Source organism: Colius striatus, chromosome 13 (genome assembly GCF_028858725.1).
Source record: "Colius striatus isolate bColStr4 chromosome 13, bColStr4.1.hap1, whole genome shotgun sequence".
In the NCBI taxonomy this organism is placed as follows: domain Eukaryota; kingdom Metazoa; phylum Chordata; class Aves; order Coliiformes; family Coliidae; genus Colius; species Colius striatus.
This window is the reverse complement of record NC_084771.1, coordinates 12,997,564-13,017,896: the sequence shown is the minus strand read 5'-3', so window position 1 is coordinate 13,017,896 and position 20,333 is coordinate 12,997,564. Positions and strand designations below refer to the sequence as shown.

Genomic DNA, 20,333 nt, shown 5'->3' with positions numbered 1-20,333 from the left:
ATATTCAACAGACACTGTAGGCAGAAGGTCAGAAGCATCAACTTTCCATATGACCTTGACAGACTCAATCAGCAGGTGAAAGTTGTGGAATTGGATTATGGGATTTGCAATGAAAAAGTGGTTTAAGGGACAAGAGAAACTACACTTGGTATTTTCAAAAGCTGGCCTGGCGTAAGAGCGATCGGGGAGGACAGAACTGAGGAGATGAAAGGGGGAAGACATAAGTTTTATTTTGTTTGTTTTTCTATGGGCTTTTGTGGGGTTTTGGTTGTTTTCTTTTAATACAGTACTTGTGCAATGCTGTTCCAGAGACTGGCATGGTTTGGGGTTTGTTTTGGGATTTATTACAGAAGAAAAATCAATGACATGCCAGTGTTTCTGTCTTCCAGGTAGAATTGTTTTCTTTTCTTAAAAAGAGTCCCATGTTGAAGAATTCACCCACAGGAATATTACCGTTGCAGGATATCACCCACTTCACCAACGACTCAAAATACACGCAGTGATCCCAGGGCTAAATGTGCTCTCTTCACCAGGCACTAAATGCTTTTTTCTTTCCTAATTGCTATCGATCAGTTGCTTGAGCAGGTCTGTGGCCAGAGAGGTCTGTAAAAGCTTGTTTCCCTTGTAGAGAGCCTGTATTTGATACTGTGTTAGAGAAACCTATTTTATTGTGCTTTCAACATTCCTGAACCCGGGAGGGTAGTGGAATAATACTTGGAAGACATTAAAAATGATCACTTCAGAACCTAAATTGATAATATTTCTGTTGTAACCTCATTTCAGATACGTGGTGGTAACAGACTAATAGAGTTCACAAAATGTAGCCTAATCAAAATGTATCGGCAGATCCTCAGAAAAGAGCTCGATGAAGCCTTTATTGCTCTCTTTCGTGGAGTGAGATTGCTGCTCACTGCAAGTAGTAATTTCTCAGACAAACATGTTTTTCTGCTCTGTGGCTCATAAAAAAATACACTTTGATAGTGCTGTATTCTTTTAATATATGTTTCTTGGACTTGGTAAACACTGACCATTGCTTGGAGCAAGCAAAAAATGTTCCAATATGTTAAAATCAATACACGTTTTTCATTGAACGTAGCAGAGCATACCATTGGCCTGAATGAAGAGAGCTTGGCAGGAGAACAGAGCTGGAAAGAGTTGTCAAGATGTAAAAATATAATGAAGGAGCTACAGGGCTTTTCCCCAACAAAATAACTGCTTGGAGTTTGTAAGGACCTTCAAGTATAACAAACAGCTTGGAATGAAAATCCTGCGTGAAAGCAGGACAGCCATGACCTCTTTGTGCTGTCCTGGGGAAATTCAGCAGAACATTGCTGTATTCAGCAATGTGCAAAAGTAAAACTTCACTCACAGCAGCTCTCAGCTTCCCTAATTGCCAGGTGAATGAGGTTTTGGGAGTTGAGGCTGGTGCCTGTGGCTGCTTTGAGTCTACTGGAATACAATAGTTGCATGTCCCCCCTGTTTCTAATTAAAATTTAAAAAATAATGCCAGAGTGATGGTACTTGTTTAAATACTTGAGCTCCATGCTAACGAGACACCTTTTCTGTATGGAGCTGGATTTGCCTGCTGAGTTCAGTGGTTTGAAGTTGTTGGCAATAGCTGTGAGTAGCTGTCACTGGCTAAGGTGATATCAGAAAGGGAGATGAGGATGTAGAAACGTGGCGGTCTGCTTTGTTTTTCTCTCTGGCTCTGGTTTGAGCCACGTAACAAAAACAAGCCTGACAAACATTTTGAAGCTGCAGACTTTGTAAGAGAGTCCTACATAAGCATGTTTGAATCCCAGCAGAGTGTCTGATGTTGAGAAACCTCCCGTTCAAGTGCTTTGCAGTTTTATACACACTTGACCAGCATCTGCAGTAGGATTTGTCCACACTGTGCATCTATTTATTATCAGCATTTGCATCTGATGACTGTGTGTGACTCTGGTGTGAGTGAAGCAATGTTATATGCTCAGTGTTCTTCTTTTCTTTATATGCTGGTGGAGTTGTTCAGTGGCTGAACTGTTTGTGCCAGCCAATGGGAAGCATGACCCCTGCTTGGGCTGCCATTGTAACTATTGATGGTGACCTGTCAAGTTACACCACAGGTAGATGACCAGGTAGTTCTGTCAGCGTGGCCATTTGCCACAGTGGGTGTGCATCTGGTAGCAAGGACCAGCTTGCTTTCCAGTCCTGTGATGGAGAAGAGGGCCTCAGCACAGCCAGCTCTCCTGAGTCAGTAGCACACAAGGACACAGCTTCTTCAGCCCTGGTTTGTGTCTGTGGTAAAAGCTGGCTTTCACAAAGAAAGGCTGGAATGACAGAGTTAGAGGTGTTTATTACAGATCCCTAGCAGTGTTTGTTCAGCAGTCCCCTCAGCTGGCTGCTGGCAGCTCTTGTCTGGACTCCAGTACATTTGTAGAAATGATGCTGACATTTTTCTTCCTCCTGTCCTTCCTTCCTTCTCCCTGCAAAGCAAAAATAACCCAGCAGAGCAGTCACATGGGTGAGACTGAGAGGCTGAAGAGCAACACCAGTGACCTAGGGCGAGAGATTTTTGTCTCCAGTTCCCATTCCTTCTGCATTTTTCTGGCTCGCTGGACATAGCAGTCAGACTCTGCCTGGGCTGAAGTGGCTGTGTTTGTCAGACTTGCTTTTTTAAAAGCTGTAGAGGAATATAATATTTTTGAAGTCCAAACACCTACAGTCATTTGTTTACCTACATGTTGGCCTCTCAGCATTCTGCCCCTCAGCTGTAGGGAGAGGAGAACTGGGCAGACTGGGACTATGCAAAAGGTACTAGCCTCACTTCAGCAGGGCAGACATAGCACATCTGCTTTGTTTGCACTGAGGGCTTTCTAGCTGTCTTGCACATGCCACTGAGCTTTGCTTTGAGCTCTTAGTTCAAAAAGACCTAAACCTCTTGTCATAGCTGCCGAGTGTCACCTGCTTTCATTTGAAATCATGCAAAACATCAAGGTTCGCTCATTTTAGTCAAAATCAAGCCTAGGCTTGCTCGGAAAGGGCTTGACCTGCCATTCATTGAAGGCATAAAATTCAGTTGCTGTTTCAGTGACAAGCTGGGGCTGCCTTGAGCATGCTGGGAGTGTTGGTAGCCCTGGGAACTTGTGATAGATGTTCAGGTTTTTCCACTGAAGCTGTGTGGAAAGGCAGGTCTAATTCTTGTCCTCTGTGCCCGGACAAAAGACATGTCCCTGTTCGCCTGAGCAGTCCCAGGTCAGAGCTGACACGCTGCTGCCGCTGCTCAGAGCATCATTCACAATGTAAAATCTGAAGAGGTTTCTCAAGTGACTGCAGGGGAGCTGAGCTGGGCCAAAGTAACACTTTGTTACTTAAAAACTAACCAAAGTTAGCAGTTTTCTTCTCATCTGTCTGTACAGACTCAGAGAGGTGGTGCTTTGGACCCCCAAAAATTCAGAGAAGTTAGGCAAAGCTTTTCCTAGTGATGTTGTAAAACTGTGATTTGTGCTTTTCATGGGCTGTTTGAATCTTATTTCCAGCAAATTGTGTATTCATGAACTGTACTCATTCCTAGCTAGAACATGCATTTCACATGTTCTGTATCATCCATACCTGGAAGCTATCAGCTTAACCTTAACTCTAGCATTTTTATCCACATACATTGAAACTGAAACTTCTCTATGATAGGAAGTCTACATTCCTTCCCTTCCCTCTGAGGCTGATTGCCATCTGGTGATGCTAACTAGAAGATACTTTTTTTCCTTTTCTTTTCAGCTATGATCTGTCCACAGTAGGTTCCACACCGTAACAGCAGTCTTTGGGCTCTCTATAAATGGGTGTTACAGCTGCATCTGAAAAATGTCAGCAACTAGCTGTGCTGATTTGTTGAGGGTTTTTTCTTTTATTGCTGTTACAAGTAACTTCAGACCACTAGCTTCTTTGTACCCAATGTGCAGTACATATCCTGCATGATGGCAAGAAGGATTGCTGACACAGGAGGGGTGCAGAGCACTAACTCTCCAGCATCCCTACAGGTGTCCAGAAAGGAGCAGAAAAAGCAGTAGAACTGGAAAGCCTTTGAGATGGGTAATTTCAGAGAGATGGGGGCATGGAGTGTTGGCATTAGATTTGGGAGTGTTGGACATGTCACATATCAGTTTCCAAATAACACAGGAAGCAAAGCACAGGAAAAACTTTTACGTGACAACTCACAACAGCTTGGAAAACTGAGTTCAGTGGCGGTCTGAAAGGATGTTCTTGAAAAGACTGTTCAGTTTTGTTTTGTTCTGATGATTTGAATGATGGGATAGAGAGGGCATGCTTGTTACATTGGTAGGGTGCTCTGAGCTGGTAGGAACTACACATACTTTTAAAGATTCAGATGTAGAGTTGCAGATAATCTTGATGGGTTGGGAAAAAAGTTTATTAAAAAAAGTTATGAGTTCAATAAATGCAGTATGAAATGTTGCATTTAAGCAAATCAGCTGCATAATACAGGATGTAGCATGGCTGGGTAGGCAGTAGTTCTTGGAAAAGGCTTGTTGAGTGTGACTAAAAAATGTTACACTGTTAGATGGAAAGAAAGTGTCATTCAGGGGTGTACAAGCAGCAGTGTCATCTGCAGGAGGTGTGGAAAAAAAAACTGTTGAGCCTTGTGCAGTACTGGTAAGGGGTTATTTGGAGCATGGTGCCCTGGACCTGCACAGGCTTACAGACCCAGTGACAGAATTGTTCTGGTTAGAAAAGACCTCTAAGGTCAAGTCCAACCATTAACCCAACACAGCCACATCAACCACTAAACCATGTCCTTCAGCACCACATCTGCATGTCTTTTGGATACCTCTGGGGATGAAGAAACAGTGAGGCTGTGCTCATAAAGTTGAAAGACGATTTGCACAGTCTAGAACAGAGTGGTTTGAGGAATAGGGATAGATGTTACTGCAGACTTTAAGTATGGGCTCTTCCTCAAAGGGGAAGGTAATAATTCCTCTTCTGGCCCTATGGGATAAGATGAGTTTTAGGCTTTATTTGTAGGAGGAGCAAAACTGCAACTGCAGGGAGAGTGATCTGTTGAAGTCCCTTGTCTGGTAAATACACAATAGGTACAAAGAAAATAGGTGAAGTTGATCTGTGTATGCCTAGAGATGATATGTAACTTCTCTACATGCTTCTAGACCTGTTTTTTAGAATCCTTATGCGTTTAACAGCCTTCCATGAGAACACATTTGAGGAGTGCTTTGTAGATAATTACACTTTAAATCTCTCTGTAGAAGTGGGCTGCTCCAACACTGCAAGGAGAAAAGCATTGCTATTAAGCAGAAGTTATCTGATGTACTGTGCCAGGGTCAGTGTTCAAGGCAGGTTGCAAGGTTGTACTTCTCACCGACTCAGCTGGCAGCAGAACTTTTAACATTTCATTAACCCGTAGAAAGGAATTGCAGATAAAGTATGTACAGAGCCAGGCTTTGAACTGCAGCAAGTGACAGCTGGGCTGTGTGATCACCTGCCTGTGACATGTAACACTCCCTAATGATCAGGCTGACTTGTCTACTCCAATCTCCTTTGTTTTACAGTTAAAAACATGCTATTTCCATGCTATTTGATGTTTGCTGAGCAGAAGGTGCCTGCTCCAGCAGTGAGATGGGCAGCCTTCTCCCTTTTTCACAGCACAGCTCTGCCTGTGCAGGAAGAGTGTGGTGCAGCACTGGAGATGGTGGGATGAGCCACTCGGTGCAGGCAGCGTGCCAGTTGCTGAGCCCTGGAGCAAATTACTTGGGGATAAACCATAGAGAGCATGAAGCAGTTGAGTGGGATGGTGAATGGACAGTCTTCCCAATACACTGATGGTTTGCTTTCCTGGAAAAGTAACTTTGAGGCTGCAAGTCCTCATAGCGTGGGTAAGAGACTTGGAGCTTGGGCACTACCAGATACTCAGTCTGCCTCTCAGTATCTCTCTCTCCTTAACAAAGCAGATGGCAGTAGGGGTAGATGTGGAGCAGCATGTGCTGGTTAGTACATTCTTAGCTGTGCTTTATGGGACACAGAGATGAAGCCCGAAGCTCCCCCTTTTCTGCCTCCCACTGTTGCATGACAATTCAGGCTTTGTGGGCAGTTCTGCAGTTTGGTCTCTGCCTGCCCTCTGGATGCAGGGGCAGACACTGTGGTGGCTGAGGTTGTCCTATGTATATGAAAGCCACACAAGACTGGCAGGAGTGAGGATCCCTGGCCAGGAGAAAGCCTCTGTGTGCATGTACTGAGTGGGATGGAAAGCAGGGAGCGTTTTGTGCCTCTGTGCTAGAGTGGCAGGCACTGAGTAAGCAGGGCCAGTGCATCTCTGAATGTGCCTCCCCACTGAGTTCCTCTTGAGGGAGTGTAAATCTGCTGCTTCATGCAGGGAGAAGTTATGTAGACAAGCTGTGTTTTGGTGCCTGGTTTTGTACAAAACATGGAAATCCTTTCCTGCCTGGTCTCTTTTCATTCTTTTTACTGTCAGTCATTGCACATATCATCAGTGTCTGTGGCAAAGACAGCACAGTCATGGCACAAGCCCACTGCAGCCTCCAGTGTGTGAAAAGCAATGTTAGCTTAAAGATTTTCACATGAGAACTGCTGGTGATTGACAAGACATACAGTGCAGTCATTAAAACCACAAAACATGTGTCTGCTCTGGAACCCTTCACTGGCATCCAGGATTAAAGAGATTGTAACAGACTGCGTTACTGGTACAAGCGTGAACAGGCCTTGGTTTTGTGCTGGAAACCTTGTTTCTGCAGCACATTTCAGCTCACTTTAGCAGCCAGTTCAAAGAGAATTTGTGCAGCATGCTTGGGGTAGGTTCATCAGCCTGGTGCTGTACCCAGCATGTTCTTATTTGCATCCCTCCGAGATAGAATGCAGATGACAAGGTGCAGCCCAGCAGACTCCAAACAGACAGGTGTAATGCAGGTTTTCCTACTGAATTTAAGTGTGCTGCCATCAGTGCTGCACTTGAAACAGCTGGCTTTGCACTGCAAGCTGCTGTCACGTTAGCTAGTGTCAGATGCCAGGCATTTACAGTATACGCCATCACAGCATGACTTAAGTTGGCAACACAGAGTCAATCACATGCCAGCAGCCTACTGTAAGGGTGGGGGAGTGTGTGGGAAGAAAGGGGGAGAAGGTACTGTTATAAAATCTTTTAATGATTTATTTTTAATATCCATCTTTCAAGCCTTGGGAAGTGCAGTCCATATGCTTTTCCCTCCTGGCTGTAGTTGGCAAAGCAGCTGACAAATATGGTCCTTCAGACTCCTTCCATTTTGTGAGAAGCCAGAAAATACAGCTATATTTAGCATGTTACCAAGGCCAACAGCAGAGTCTGTTACTGGGTGGTGATTCCCTGACTGCAGGCTCATGTGCCACCTGGGACAGGGTGGGGATGCCTTCCCTGGAGTGAGTCCTCGTGCTAAATTAACAGCAACAAACTCCTGTGGTCACAAAAGGATGGCTGCACTGGTCCTTGCAGGCTCAGCAGGCCCCTTCCTGGCACAGGTCAGCCCCTGACACACACAGCAACCCACTCTCAGTGCCAGGATGGTGCTTTTTGGTGCAATGCTCAGCTTGGAGAGTCTCTCGGCGGGTCTTTGTGCAGGACACTGGGACCATCCTGTGCCTTGTGCTGAACATTAGAATCATAGAATAGTTTCAGCTGAAAGAGACCTTTAAGCTCATGGAGTCCAGCCTTTGTCTCAGCCCTATCATCCACTAGATCGTTTCCCTCAGTGCAACATCCATCTGTCTCTTAAACACTTCAAGGGCTGGTGACTTCACCACCTCCACTGCGGCAAAACTGCACCTTTTTAGCATAAAGGTGCTCCTCTGAGACTTAGAGGGCTAACTTCTGTTGTTTTCTGATATTGTATCCTGGGCCACTCAAGGTATATAATGGAGTTGTCCTTATTTGTCCCCAGCCCAGTATCCATACAGCAGATTTCTTCCCAGTTCCCTGTTGTTTTCCCTGCTGTGCTGCAGCTGGTGCTGAATTATTTCATCTTGAAAGACAAAATTTGTTACTAGTTCTCACTGTTCAATGGACTATTCATATTTATCTTCCTATGTCTACTTGCAAACACTTAAAGCAAGGCACAGCTTATAGATGTTTTTTAAAAGTGATGACCTCAGTTGGCTGGAGGTGATCTGTAACATTAGTGAACCTTTGCTTTGTAGGAGCCACTGGCTTCCCTAGCGCTTATGTTTACTGAGGGATTTGGGGAATAGTAATGTAACATACTGTGGCTTTTGACAAATGAAAGCATGAAGGGGGAGAAATGTTTTTCAATAATTCCTTCTGTGACTACCAGTTCTCTTGGGGGGTACGTGCATGCTGAAGATCAGAGGTGCTGCTTTATACGGCTGTATTGCCTTAATGTTTTACCCGGCACAGCTGGGGAAGTGGTGGAGACAGTTTTGTTTCTCGTTGTCAGGGCCAATTAAGTGGTCTGGTGTTGGGAGGGAGGAGAAAAACAACCCCCACAAGAAAACAGGGGATTTTTGTTGTTGTTTCTGAAACTGTTGCCACTAGCTTCTGAAAACCATGGTGTTTGTGTTAAATTCGTTGGGGTTTTTTAGAACAATCATTTTAATGTCAGGAAGCTAACTTTTGGGTTTAGCTGGATAGCATTCAGTTAGTGTTACTGCAGGAGAAGTCATGTTGTTCTACCTTTCACTGAAGTATTGTACTGCTATAGAAAAATCACAGAAGAGGCACTGTGGCTACCAAGCTGCCTCTGCTTAGATGATTGTGCTGTTAAGTAACCCAAACAATCCTTAATTAAATTTCTCTGGCTGCCCTGAGTGTTACACTTACTGAAATGTTGTTTCATTATGTTTTTTAGGGCCGGTGTACCCGAGAGAACTGCAAATATCTCCACCCTCCCCCACACTTAAAAACACAACTTGAGATAAATGGCCGCAACAACCTGATCCAGCAGAAGACGGCCGCGGCCATGTTTGCTCAGCAGATGCAGTTCATGCTACCAGGCGCGCAGCTACAGCCCATTGTAAGTGACAGCCACGAGTCGGGTTCGTGCTGCTCCACCTTTCATTCCTGTTGGCTCATGGAGGGGCTCAGCTCTGTGCTTGAGCTCGGGCAGTTGTCTGTGCTGCACGGCATTGGGCAACATCTTACAGAGGGATGCTAGCTCTGCATCTTCTTGCAAGCTGTGGCTCTCCTTTCTGCTGGTAACTAAGGAGCTGTGGATTCAGGACATCGAGTTGGAAGGGTCTTACCACCTGGTAGATATTTGACCAATTACTTTATGTACATCACAGAAGTTCTGAGTGGCTCAATTCCAATGAATCCTGGTTTGTGTACCTGTTTTACACCAGGGTAAGGATGCTGGAGTTCTTCTACACTGTGGCAAGAGGCCAGCTGACTTCCTTGGACAAGTTGCAGGGTACTGATGGTCTAAAACTAGGGAAGATACTACCCAGACCTTATAGTAAAACTGGGGAAGATGAACCCTACCCAGACCTTAATACTCTCTTATATCTGGAAGTGAGACCCATTTCACTGCAGTTGTCCCAGCAGAGAGTTGTGCTGTTGTGCAACCTGTCACTTGTTTTTGACAGTAATGCTGTTTTATACTCACAGCAGGAAAAATTTTCTTCAGATGGGGAGGAAAGTTTGTGGGAGATGGGTATTTACAGAGCAGGTAGTTCAGAGAGGTCTTTACTGCCTGTCCTCACTTTTGTCTATCAGTTAAAACAGGTTTTCAGGCTGGAGAAACCTGTTATGCCAGGGAGAGAATGGCTTGTGTCTGCTGGTTAGTGTATCAGGGAGGGGGGTGACATTTCTCAGCTGAGTTTGAGTCTCTTTGTATATTTTAAGAAACATCAGAGGTCTTGAAGCAGCTCTTCAGTGCTGTCATAAATAAGCTGCACATTTTTAACCAAGAGCATCGTTAGGAGTTCTCCATTTAAAGTTGAAGCTGAAAATCTGTCTTGGGGCAACATACACTTGATGTGCCATTGTTTGGGTGAGACTCCTGTGTGCTGTGCCACACAGGGTGTCTAGCTGGATCCTTAGGACAAACTCTTCTAGCCTCAATGTGTGTAGGTCTGTGAACCAGCCTGCACTTGGCCTCATTGTGTCCCAGCTACAGCACTTTGCTTCTCTGCCCAAATGGGGCTTCAGATCCAACATGTCACCCTGGCTTTGAAAAGCCCATATGTGTCTTGTTTATTCTCACAAGAGACAGGTGAAGGGTTCTTCCTTATTGGAGACTCTTGTGCTGTTTGGTGTAAAAGCTTGTGATGCAGCTGTGTTTCAGCAGGGAAAGCTGGCCAGTGTCTGTGATGGTGCTCTGCCATTGTACTAGGGCATTTTCAGTCTGGTGTGTTCCTCTTGTCTTGTAAAGGCTTTTGCATGTTCACCCTCACTCTGGTCATCCTGTTCATGTTAGTAGTTTTACCTTCACCTTGCTGTGTAAGCTAGGAAGATGTTGTTTATTCTTCCCACTTTGAAGATGGAAAAGTGAGGCAGAGGAGAAAGTGGGCCACAGAAAAGGTCTTTAATTGCTCTGCATTTTGAGCTCTAATCTGCTGTCATCTTTGCACCTCTCTTTGTGGAGTTTGAAAGGATATGCACATCATAAAGACATCCTGAATTCCCACAAAATGGTAGCATTGGTTTCCTAGCCCTGCACCAAAAGCAAACCTTTCCTGTTTGGGATTTTCCTCTGGGGAATTCACAGTGGATGCTCTTTGGCTAGTTATTCAAAACATCTTTAGGATTTCCTCTTTGGAAAGTTCCCATCTTCGCATTTTGCAGTCTTGCAGGTCCAGTTCGCTCCTGCCTGTTAAATTGCCTCTGAGACTGAGTCTCTTGGCTCCTCTGGTTAGTGCTCTCATTTCAGAGGGAACCTTATCTGATGAGAAAAGCCCCTGGTTTCTAAACTGTGCCATGAGGGAGATATGGGCAAAGAAGAAAAATAAAAATTCGTTCTTCCATGACTGCTCCCTTCTTGCTTTCCCACACTTTGCTCAAAGTAAACGAGCTCTTGGTCTCATTCCTGCTGCCTGACTTGCTCCACACCAATTTCAGGACAAACAAGAGATTGCTCTTTCAACTGCCTTTGATTTCCTGAAGATGCTGCCAGTGGAAGCAGGCTTTGAGAGTTCTTTTTCTCTCTAAATGAGAAGGGTGGGGCCTCCTTCTGGCTACACATGAAATTCTTCAAAGCAGAAAGTATTATATCAGATGCAGCAGAGCAAATCCCATGTGATCAGAAAGCTGATCAACGGGATGCCTGCGTAATTGGGATGCTTGCCAGAGACAAGATTGGGAACAATGTGCTTAATAGCTCCATGCTTAGATATTTTAAAGTGCATTTTCACCAGAAAAGCATGTTTTAAGAAAACCACAACCACCTCAAACCAAATGAGCACTTGACATAGCAGCTTTTCACCATGCTTCCTGAAATGGCATTGAATGTGTCTGTCTATGAGCTGACATCTAAACATTGACTGCTAGATCTTCTTGCACCACTACTGACATCCAGCAAGAGCTAATCTTCCTGTTGAACCAAGAGCCAGGACCCTGACGATGGCTGTTTAATGAAGGCACTGCTCGGAGAAGAACCGTGTCCCAGGTGGGCTGCCTGCTGCACGCTGCTCACAGAAGCCTGCTAGGTGTGAATTAATGGTTGCTGGTGTGAGCTTGTTGCTCTTGAAGTCTCTGGTTGCTCTCTGATGTTGCTGCTAACTGTTCATGTAAAGCTGAGAATCACATGAATGTGTGATGCCCGTGATGCAGTTTTAAACAGACTGCTTGTGCCACACTTTAAAACAAGTCAGGCGAGGACAGGTTGCAGAGTGTTTGCTCAGCACAGTATATTTGTCTAGGAGGGACCTTGGAGAGACCACATATGTGCCAAGAAAGAAGACTCTAGTAAAGTTTTGACTTTTGGAAGTCCAAATTCAAGTTGGTTGGTGGCTTTGGTTGAGCTGAGCTGGAGGCTTTCTGGGGTGATTTTGCCTCTGTTAGACTGTGTAAAAGTCAAGTGGACAGAGCAGGGATCTGGCATCTATATGGAGAGCCATTTTGAGCCATGTGTGCACCAAAGCAAGACCACACAAAAAGTGCTGCACCCCAGGCCTGACCCCCACCCTCTCCATTCTGCTTTATCCTTTTGCAGCAGTGCAAGACAGACTGACTTTTGGAGCTGGCTATGGAAGTGCTTCAGCACAGACTCTGAACTGAGGTGATGGAGCAGGGCAGTGACTTGCATGGTGCTGGCCTGTTAGCTGTGTTTGAACAGGCAGTTAGAAAGAGCAGGGCAATGTTGACACACCTGCCTCTCCTCCTGCCCTGCAGCTGCTTCTGCTGCTGCCCTGGGAAGTTGCTTCCCCTCTTTTTGGGCTCTTCATCATTTTTGTTCTTGTCGAGGTCTTTGTAGCCAGGACTATCTTGGCATCTCTGTGTCACCCATGCACCCAGATGCTAAGCCAACCCTGCATCCCCTCCTGGGGCAGCAGGAGCCTGCTGCCACCCCTTGGTGCTAATGGAGGATTTTAAAACACAGGGTGAGCAACTCCTTGGCCAGGGATGCTTGGAACAAGATTTCAACAGGTGGTTTTGTCATGCATTTGTTCCATGCAGCAAAAACCTGGTCTGCATCACAGCCCCTGGTCAAAGGCACACTAGGAATGAATAAACACACATACCTTGGCCCATCCAGGAGCTGGAGTCTGCCAGGAAACAGTGCTGTGGAGCATTAACACCTGACTTTTATAGTACAACAGCACACAAATGAGGTACCCTTTGAGCCAGGAATGTGTGTTTGTGGTCTGACTGGGGAAACGAGCATCTGTCGTGGTAGGCAGCTGAATGCTTTGGCCAGTTGGATTCACTCCAGTGTGTTCAGCCTTCAAATTAGAGGAGTGTTTTACACCCAGCCCCATGCAGTTGCATTGTAGGGGAACATAGGTTTTTGCTTTTTCTGAACCACATCAATTACATTTTCAATATCGGGGTCTTCAGCCTTGTCAGTACAAGATCTTTGTCTTTTATGTTTCTATCAGCAGACTGTAATAAAAGCTGCCACTGGTTTTCGTATGCTTTCTGTGTGTAGCTGCTTAGCAGCGACCTGCCTCCCCTCCTTCAGGCCATCAACACCTCTGTATTTACACTGGATCTCTCATTTTCAGACTTTCCCTTTTAGGGTCTGAGGTAACTCAGAATCAACACTTCCCGGCTGAGACAGCGCTTGTGTTCGACAAAACACCAGCCGCTCCTCTGCTTTCCTCTTCACACCCACTCTGTGTTTCTTCTCCAGCTTTAGCACAATTTCTGCAAGGCAAATTGAATGCAACTTCTAGTTTGTTAACAAAATCAGCTGTTCCAGGTTCTGTCACCACTGATGGTGACAGATGCCCCTCCCTGGGATGGTCCCTTCTCTCTGCTCACACCTTCAACCCAACAGCTCCTGCATTCAAGGTTTGTGAGATCAGAGGTGTTGAAGTCCTTGGCAACCCATCCCCTGAGATGTGTTCTCCTTTAATTTTATTCTTACAAGCATTTTAGTACTGGGGAAACCAGTCATGTGAGCTGCTACCAGTCTGAGCCCCTCTGACACTGCACTGTAACCTGTTCCCTTTGCTCAGGAGTTACTGGTAGTGGTTTCATATGCTGCAGTTAAAGGTTAGTTTGCAAGGAATCCTGTCCCTGTATTTCCTGAGTTTGCAAGAGCTTGAAGGATGGCAGCAGGGTAAGAGTGATGCTTTAAATCCCTCTGTTTTGCCCTGAAGCACACCAGCAAGTTGAGACTTTTTTTAGTGTACAGTCATAATATTGATCTGACAGGTCTCCTGGCTGGGTACAATCACAAGAGGTGAATGGGAGGCATGTTGAGGAGAGCAGTGCTGTTTAGAGTAAAAATTACAGTTGGGTTTTGGCTGCAAGGAATAAAATCATTCACATTCCCTCAGGACAGGCCTGGCACAGGGGACCTGCACAGACGTAAAGGGAGGAGAGATTTGGCTGGCAGCATCTTTATTACTGGTACTGATGCATGAGCCAGACTGGATTTCCCAATCCAAGACAGGCAGTCAGGGCTGGCAATGAGCACAGCCCATCTTTTCCCCTCATCAGCCACAATAAATACAGAGCTCCCTGATGCCAGCATACAAAGGAGCAGTTTTCAGTGCACTTAGCACACTTCAGGCTTAAAACCTCAGCGCTTCTGGATTTAATATGTTGAGTGAGGTCTGCTTGTTCTCTGGCTGTACATGTGCTGCAGAGGCCTGCATGGCTGCTGGGCCTTGGTCCCTGCCCAGGGTGTGGGATGGAGCTATCACTTTCAGTCAGCTTCAGGCAGGCAGAAGCAGCGATTGTCATTCTTTGGGAATGTGGCAGCAGATGCCAGGGCATGGAAATGGGTGAACAACCAGCAGCAGTGATTAAAACCCCCTACTGCTCCTTCACACATCACTCTGCAGGTCTCCAGGACCACAAGTAGATCATATTCCACAATTGTTGCTTGTGGACATCTTTCCTCTGCTTGCTTCAACTTGGATTTGGATCCATTAGCCCTTGCCAGCTCCTCCCAGTGAGGAGAGGAGCTGCTTTTGGGGACTAGTCTTGGAAACGGGAACTGTGTTTCAGAGAGACCTGTTCCCTCCTAGTCTGTAGTGCTTTTGGTGAAGAGGCTGGTGTATCATCTCTTCATGAGTGGTTTGCACCCCTTCCCACTGGTTTCTAGTGAACTCAGTGTGAGGTGTTGCAAGCCTCCAATCTTCTTCCGTGTCTGCACAAATGCCTTGGCATCCTGGGAGAAACCAACTAGGTCATTGGACAGGCTCCTGCTTAGGTTCAAGCTCAGGCAGGGAAAGCCTGCCTTAAAGGATCTCCATAAATTTTGGAGCAGTGTCTGTGCCACACCTGCTCTGTCAGGTTACACAGGGCTCCTTCTGCATCAAGTGCTGGAAAAACATGGGGTAGATTTGCCCACACATTTGTGCAAGCCACATATACTACAATGTTTAGGCTACTATGGATAGGTAAAACAAGTGCTGACAACATCAGGCCCCACCATAACACTGTGCAGCCTGGCCAGGCTGGAGAAGCTCCTTAAAATAGCATTTACAGTAACAGAAGTTCAGCAGATGCCACAGTAATTGCTGGTGCTCACACAAAAGAAAACAGTCTAATGGATGCTGCCTTCTCACTGAAGTGTTCAGGGAGTCACAGTGTTTGAAGATCCTTAAAGAGCTTTTCTTGCAGCAAGAGGCATAAAATGTCTGTGAGCCACAGAGAATTTACAGAGAGAGGAAAATGATTTACTAAAGGGCCATGGACTGGAGGATCTCTGGGTTTAATAGTTAAAGTCTCCCATCAGCTGAAGCAGGGCTTGACTCGGGCTCACAAGAAGGAAAATTGGAAATCCCTCCCAGAGAGAGGATTATTGGACACTTAAAGCACCCAGCACTGGTGATGCAGGAGGCTGTCTCCTTGTAGAGGAGGAGAAGGTGGGACAGATACTGACAGCAACCTGTCACCCCCTTTCCCATCTGTTCGGGAGCTGCTTGCTGTCACCGACCTTAGGAAGGGGATGTCTTTAGAGACAGGTCAGGACAGCTTGGCTAGTGTTACTGCAGCCTAGCTTCTTCCAGTTCATACCCAGCAAAGTCTTTCCTAGTATATGAGAGTACTGGGATGAAGACTCTGTTGAGAAACATACTGTCCAAGTGTGATTTCTTTGAGAAGGCCGCAGGACTAGGAAATAACCAAAATAAAAGGAAGAGTGGGGGGAGTGTCGTGTGTGGCCAAAAAAAGGCATCAGGACATTTTGTTAAGCACATTTGCATTTATTGCTAAGAGGAGTCTGCAGGTACTGGGGGCTGCATCCTATACACCTTCAAGCCTGAGCAGCTTTAACTGTAACCCAGAGCTCACAGTGAGGCAGGTGACAGGAAACAGTGGCAGGTCAGAGGTTGCCTCCCCTGGGAGCTGCTTGAGCCTCTGCTACAGGCACAGAAGTGCTGCCTTGTAGGCTCTGCTTTTTGGATTGGGCAGGGGGGGGATTTTTCGTCTGCTGGAATTGGTTTCATTCCCAAACGTATCGTGGATCCAATGTTTTAGTCTCACAAACCCTCTGGCTATAGGAGCTGTTCACAGGCTTTAACTTGAGCCCCTGCTTAGGAGCTTTGTGTGACCTCCTCTTGCTGGCAGAAAGGCAGCTCCTTCCCCAGACTGGGGCCATGGAGCAGTTCAGGTTGAGGATGTGGCTCTGGCCACTGGTGCTGACGTGCTGCTGTGCTTGGAGGGTTTGCCTAATGCCATTTAGGGATCCAAAACAGGTAGGATCTTCATGGCTCATTGCTCTGTCTCCTTGTGGGAACATTGCTCCTTGCAGCACAGGTTGTTGTACTGGGTCAGCTGAGCCATTTCTTGTGGTATGCTCTGTCCATGACTCCTCTCAGCCCACGGTTTGCCAAAACGGTGAGGTCTGGCATGTTTTGACATTAGTGAATTTAGCATCCTCTTGTTGCCATTCAAGTGCAGCATAGGCTTGGGATACTCCTGCAAAATGGCTTTTGCTCAGAGACTGTTGGCAGTCTGAAAAAAGCCTCAGATGTGCAGAGTGCCAGTCCTCCAAGTGTACATGGTAGAGATGCCTCACCTGACTCTTAAGTGATCCCTCTTGTGTACCTGAGCCATGGTAGCCACGATAACATGGAGCTCGGTGCAGACTGGTGGTGAATTCAACTATGTATTTGCTGGGGTTACCTGCTTCCAGGTCCTGAAGGTGGAGTTTGCCTTGTGGGTCTCTGTACAGCATTGCAGTGTAGACATTTATTTGGGAATGAGAAGTCTGTTTAATTTGGGCCTGCCCTAATTGCTGGCATGAAATCCTTAATTGTGTCATTAAACTATAAAGATCATCAATATGCTTTGATCTAACAAATAAAGATGCCTTGTGTTCAGGATGAGTCACAAATCTGTGAGTCAGGAGAAGCAAATGGATCACAAATAAACAGCGATAAATTAATAGACAGGAGATGGGAGATTTTGATGTTGCTAATCAAATTGCCTAAAAGGACTGAAATGATGCAAAGCTTTGATGGGTAATCCAAGACAGAGCTTTTTAACTAATACCTTGCTTTTCCTCTTTCTGTACACAGACAACATTTCCTGTGACTCCATCGCTTGCAACAAGCCCCACAATGGCTTTTAGTCCTTACCTGAGTCATGTTTCTCCTGGGATGGGCTTGGTTCCTGCAGAGCTTTTACCAAATACTCCTGTCCTGGTGTCCGGAAATCCCACTGTTACAGTACCAGGAGGCTCTGCGGGGCAGAAACTGATGCGTACGGATAAACTGGAGGTATTTGGACATCTGATACGGTACTGCTTAGGGGAATGAACGGGATGTGTAGTCCCAGCTCTTGCTCTCTGCCTGAGTGACCTGATGCAACACAGTGCAGAATTTAACTTGCAGCTTTCCCTAACACAGGCCTGCTGCTCTGTGCTTGAGCAGACTTTTGTGGAGCCTGATCCCCAGATCCTTGGAAGTCACTGGAAATTTGGGAGTATTCACTCTTCCGATTTCAGTGGGTGTTAGATTGTTTTCTCTGTGTGATCTGCCACGCTAAAAATGCAAGTAGATGGTCTGCCCTTTCACTGGGTTGAGTGGGAGATGTTTTGGAGGTAACAGATGCTTCTCTTGTCTAGAGGTGGGCTTACAGAGATTTTACGGAATGCTTTTAAGCATTACACTGTTGGGAGGGGTGAGTATGGGGCACTGCAAAGATACCTCCCCTCTCTCAGTTGGCTGGGCATGCTAGAAGTTAGTATTGGAGGAGTTATAAATGTCTTTCAAACCCTAAGCAGAGGCTCTGCAGGAGATAATGGCTGAGGACCTGAATTCAGAGTCCCCTGCAGGTGTAAATTATAACACAGGAAGGTAGTAGAGAAGGGTGTAATTTCAAAACACATTGTTTTGTGCTATTTACTTTATATTGCCTTGCTGAGGTCTCGGTCTGATAGTGCACTGGTACGTGATCTACACCACCAGCTGTAGTCCTGAATTTCCCTTAGCTCCTCAGCCAAGGAAACCTTGCAGATTCATTTTGTGAAACTTTTTTCTCTGCCTTTGATCTTTCAATGGTCATAACTTAGGAGGATCTGGAAGATCTCCACTAAGCTAGCAATTTTGGCAACATCTTGCAAACACGTTGCAGTGTAATCAAATGCACTGTCATGTAACACCAGGGTCAGAGTTTTATTGTGGGAGAACAGAGAGGCTATTTATGTGAAAGAGGCTCCTTATATTTAAGGAAAGGTACTTGGTGCAAATAACAGCAGCATGTAACATTTAGCATTAAATGTCCTACCCAAGAGTGTGCTCTCTAACAAATACATAATTCAGTTGAGACACAAATGGCAGAGTTATTAACATTTAAGCTTTAGAGAGGTAGGGGAGGAATCCAAAGGTTTTGGCAAAACAGCATGTACTTTCTGGAGTCACTTTTCATTCTGCACAAATTCATACCTTGAACCAGTTGTGAGTAGCACCATTTGCCCCTGTGACTGATGGTATGCAAGAGTAGCATGGCTTTAGAATACACACATGGTTTCATGTGGCTAACTGAACTGGTATTCTGTGTTGAAAGTACTGAACAAAGAGTAACTTGATGTTCTGCTCAACACTGTGACTTTCTTTTAAGGTTTGTCGAGAGTTTCAGCGTGGAAATTGCACACGTGGTGAGAATGATTGCCGCTATGCTCACCCCATAGATATTGCTATGATAGACACAAATGAAAACACTGTTACAGTTTGCATGGATTACATCAAAGGTCGATGCTCTAGGGAGAAATGCAAGTACTTTCATCCCCCTGCACACCTGCAAGCCAAAATCAAGGCAGCTCAACACCAGGTGAACCAGACAGCTGCAGCTGCAATGGTAAGTAGAGCTCTTCTCAAGCTGTATTTCCATTGCTAAGAGATTTCTTTCGTGTCATCTGCGTTGTTTGTGGAAAAGTAGAGTGCTTTGTAAATGGCTGACTAGAGAGCTGAGAGCATGTGCAGTATAAATCCCATCTCTTCATCCTGTTTACTTGCTCACTGTAGCATGAAGCCCTGAGTGGCACAGTCCTTGTCAGTCAGGTTCATGATGGCCAACCCTGTGATTTTTGTGATATGACATCAGTGATGTGACATGAACACAGGCACAGCAGCAGCACTTGGAACCAACACCTTCCCTGGCTCAGTCATGGGGGTCAGTTCAGCTTCCTCAACACACAACAAAAGCAAAGACTACCCATCCCATAATACATCGTTTGCAGGGTGATCCTGGCCTATGGAAGTCATTAACAAAATTTCCACTGACTTAAAAGCAGACAAGATATCAGTTGTTCAAGCTCGGCAAACTTGTGCCTGATACCTTTGCCAAGGCTTAGGGAAATGACAAGACTCAAACCAGGGGTGACTTCCTGACCTGTTTGATAGTTCCGGCCTGGTAGAGATGGACTTACCAGGTAAAATGTCTATCTGGGGTAAATGTTTGCCATTCTGTTGAATTTGATTCAATGGCAGCTATTTATTCCAGGGATGAGAGCTGTTCAGCCTGGGGAGGGAAGAGGAGGCCTAGGGAGGGATCTTAAGCCATGTATGTAAATTCCTGATGCGGGAAGTAAAGATGATGTTGCCCAGTGAAAGGTCAAGAGGCAATGGGTACAAATTGAAATTCAGGAAGTTCCATTTAAATGTAGGAAAAAATTTCTTGCCTTAAGGATGATCAAACACCACAGCAGGTTTCTCCATCCTTGGAGATACTCAGAACCTGCCTGGATGCAGCGCTGAGCAAGCTGCTCTCGTTGACCCTGCTTTGAGCAGGTTCTTGGTGCAGGTGATCTCCAGAGGTCCCTTCCAACCTCATCTGCTCTGTGATATTTTTTGTGTAATGTATTTTTTTCTAACTAATATTATAAAGACTCTTACCTCCTTTTTGATTTAGAAGTAAAGCTACTAAAGTTTTCGAAATACCTTTTTTTTTTTGTTTGAACAGTAAAAGTAGTTGCTTTTCATTCATGGTGAAACATAGTGCAAAACCAAGACGATTCTAGAAATTAAACAACTGCCCTTCTTGTAGCCTCATTATTACTAGGAATGTAATTTGCAAAACTAATTTATACTGCAGTATTTATTTGTCCTGCAGAGTTTGTTTATTAGATTTCTTACCATTTTTATTATTACTAAAATAAAAGGTCTTGTAGTGTTGAAAAAGAACCTTCTGAAATGGAACACTTGTGTTTTTTACATTGAATCGTTACTTTTCACTAATTATTTAGGACAGTGCTACTTAACCAAAGCCA

At 45.3% G+C, this 20,333-nt stretch overlaps 1 protein-coding gene across 8 annotated transcripts in view; it reads left to right on the top strand.

Annotated features, from left to right (window-relative positions):
- MBNL3 (muscleblind like splicing regulator 3) overlaps positions 1-20,333 on the top strand; it is a 91,657-nt gene that overhangs the window by 49,133 nt on the left and 22,191 nt on the right. For all 8 annotated transcript variants that reach the window (XM_062006944.1, XM_062006947.1, XM_062006945.1 and 5 more), the window contains 3 exons: positions 8,853-9,017; positions 17,143-17,343; positions 18,686-18,922. In XM_062006944.1, the coding sequence (XP_061862928.1) occupies positions 8,853-9,017; positions 17,143-17,343; positions 18,686-18,922 (603 nt within the window). The remainder of the gene's footprint in view (positions 1-8,852; positions 9,018-17,142; positions 17,344-18,685; positions 18,923-20,333) is intronic.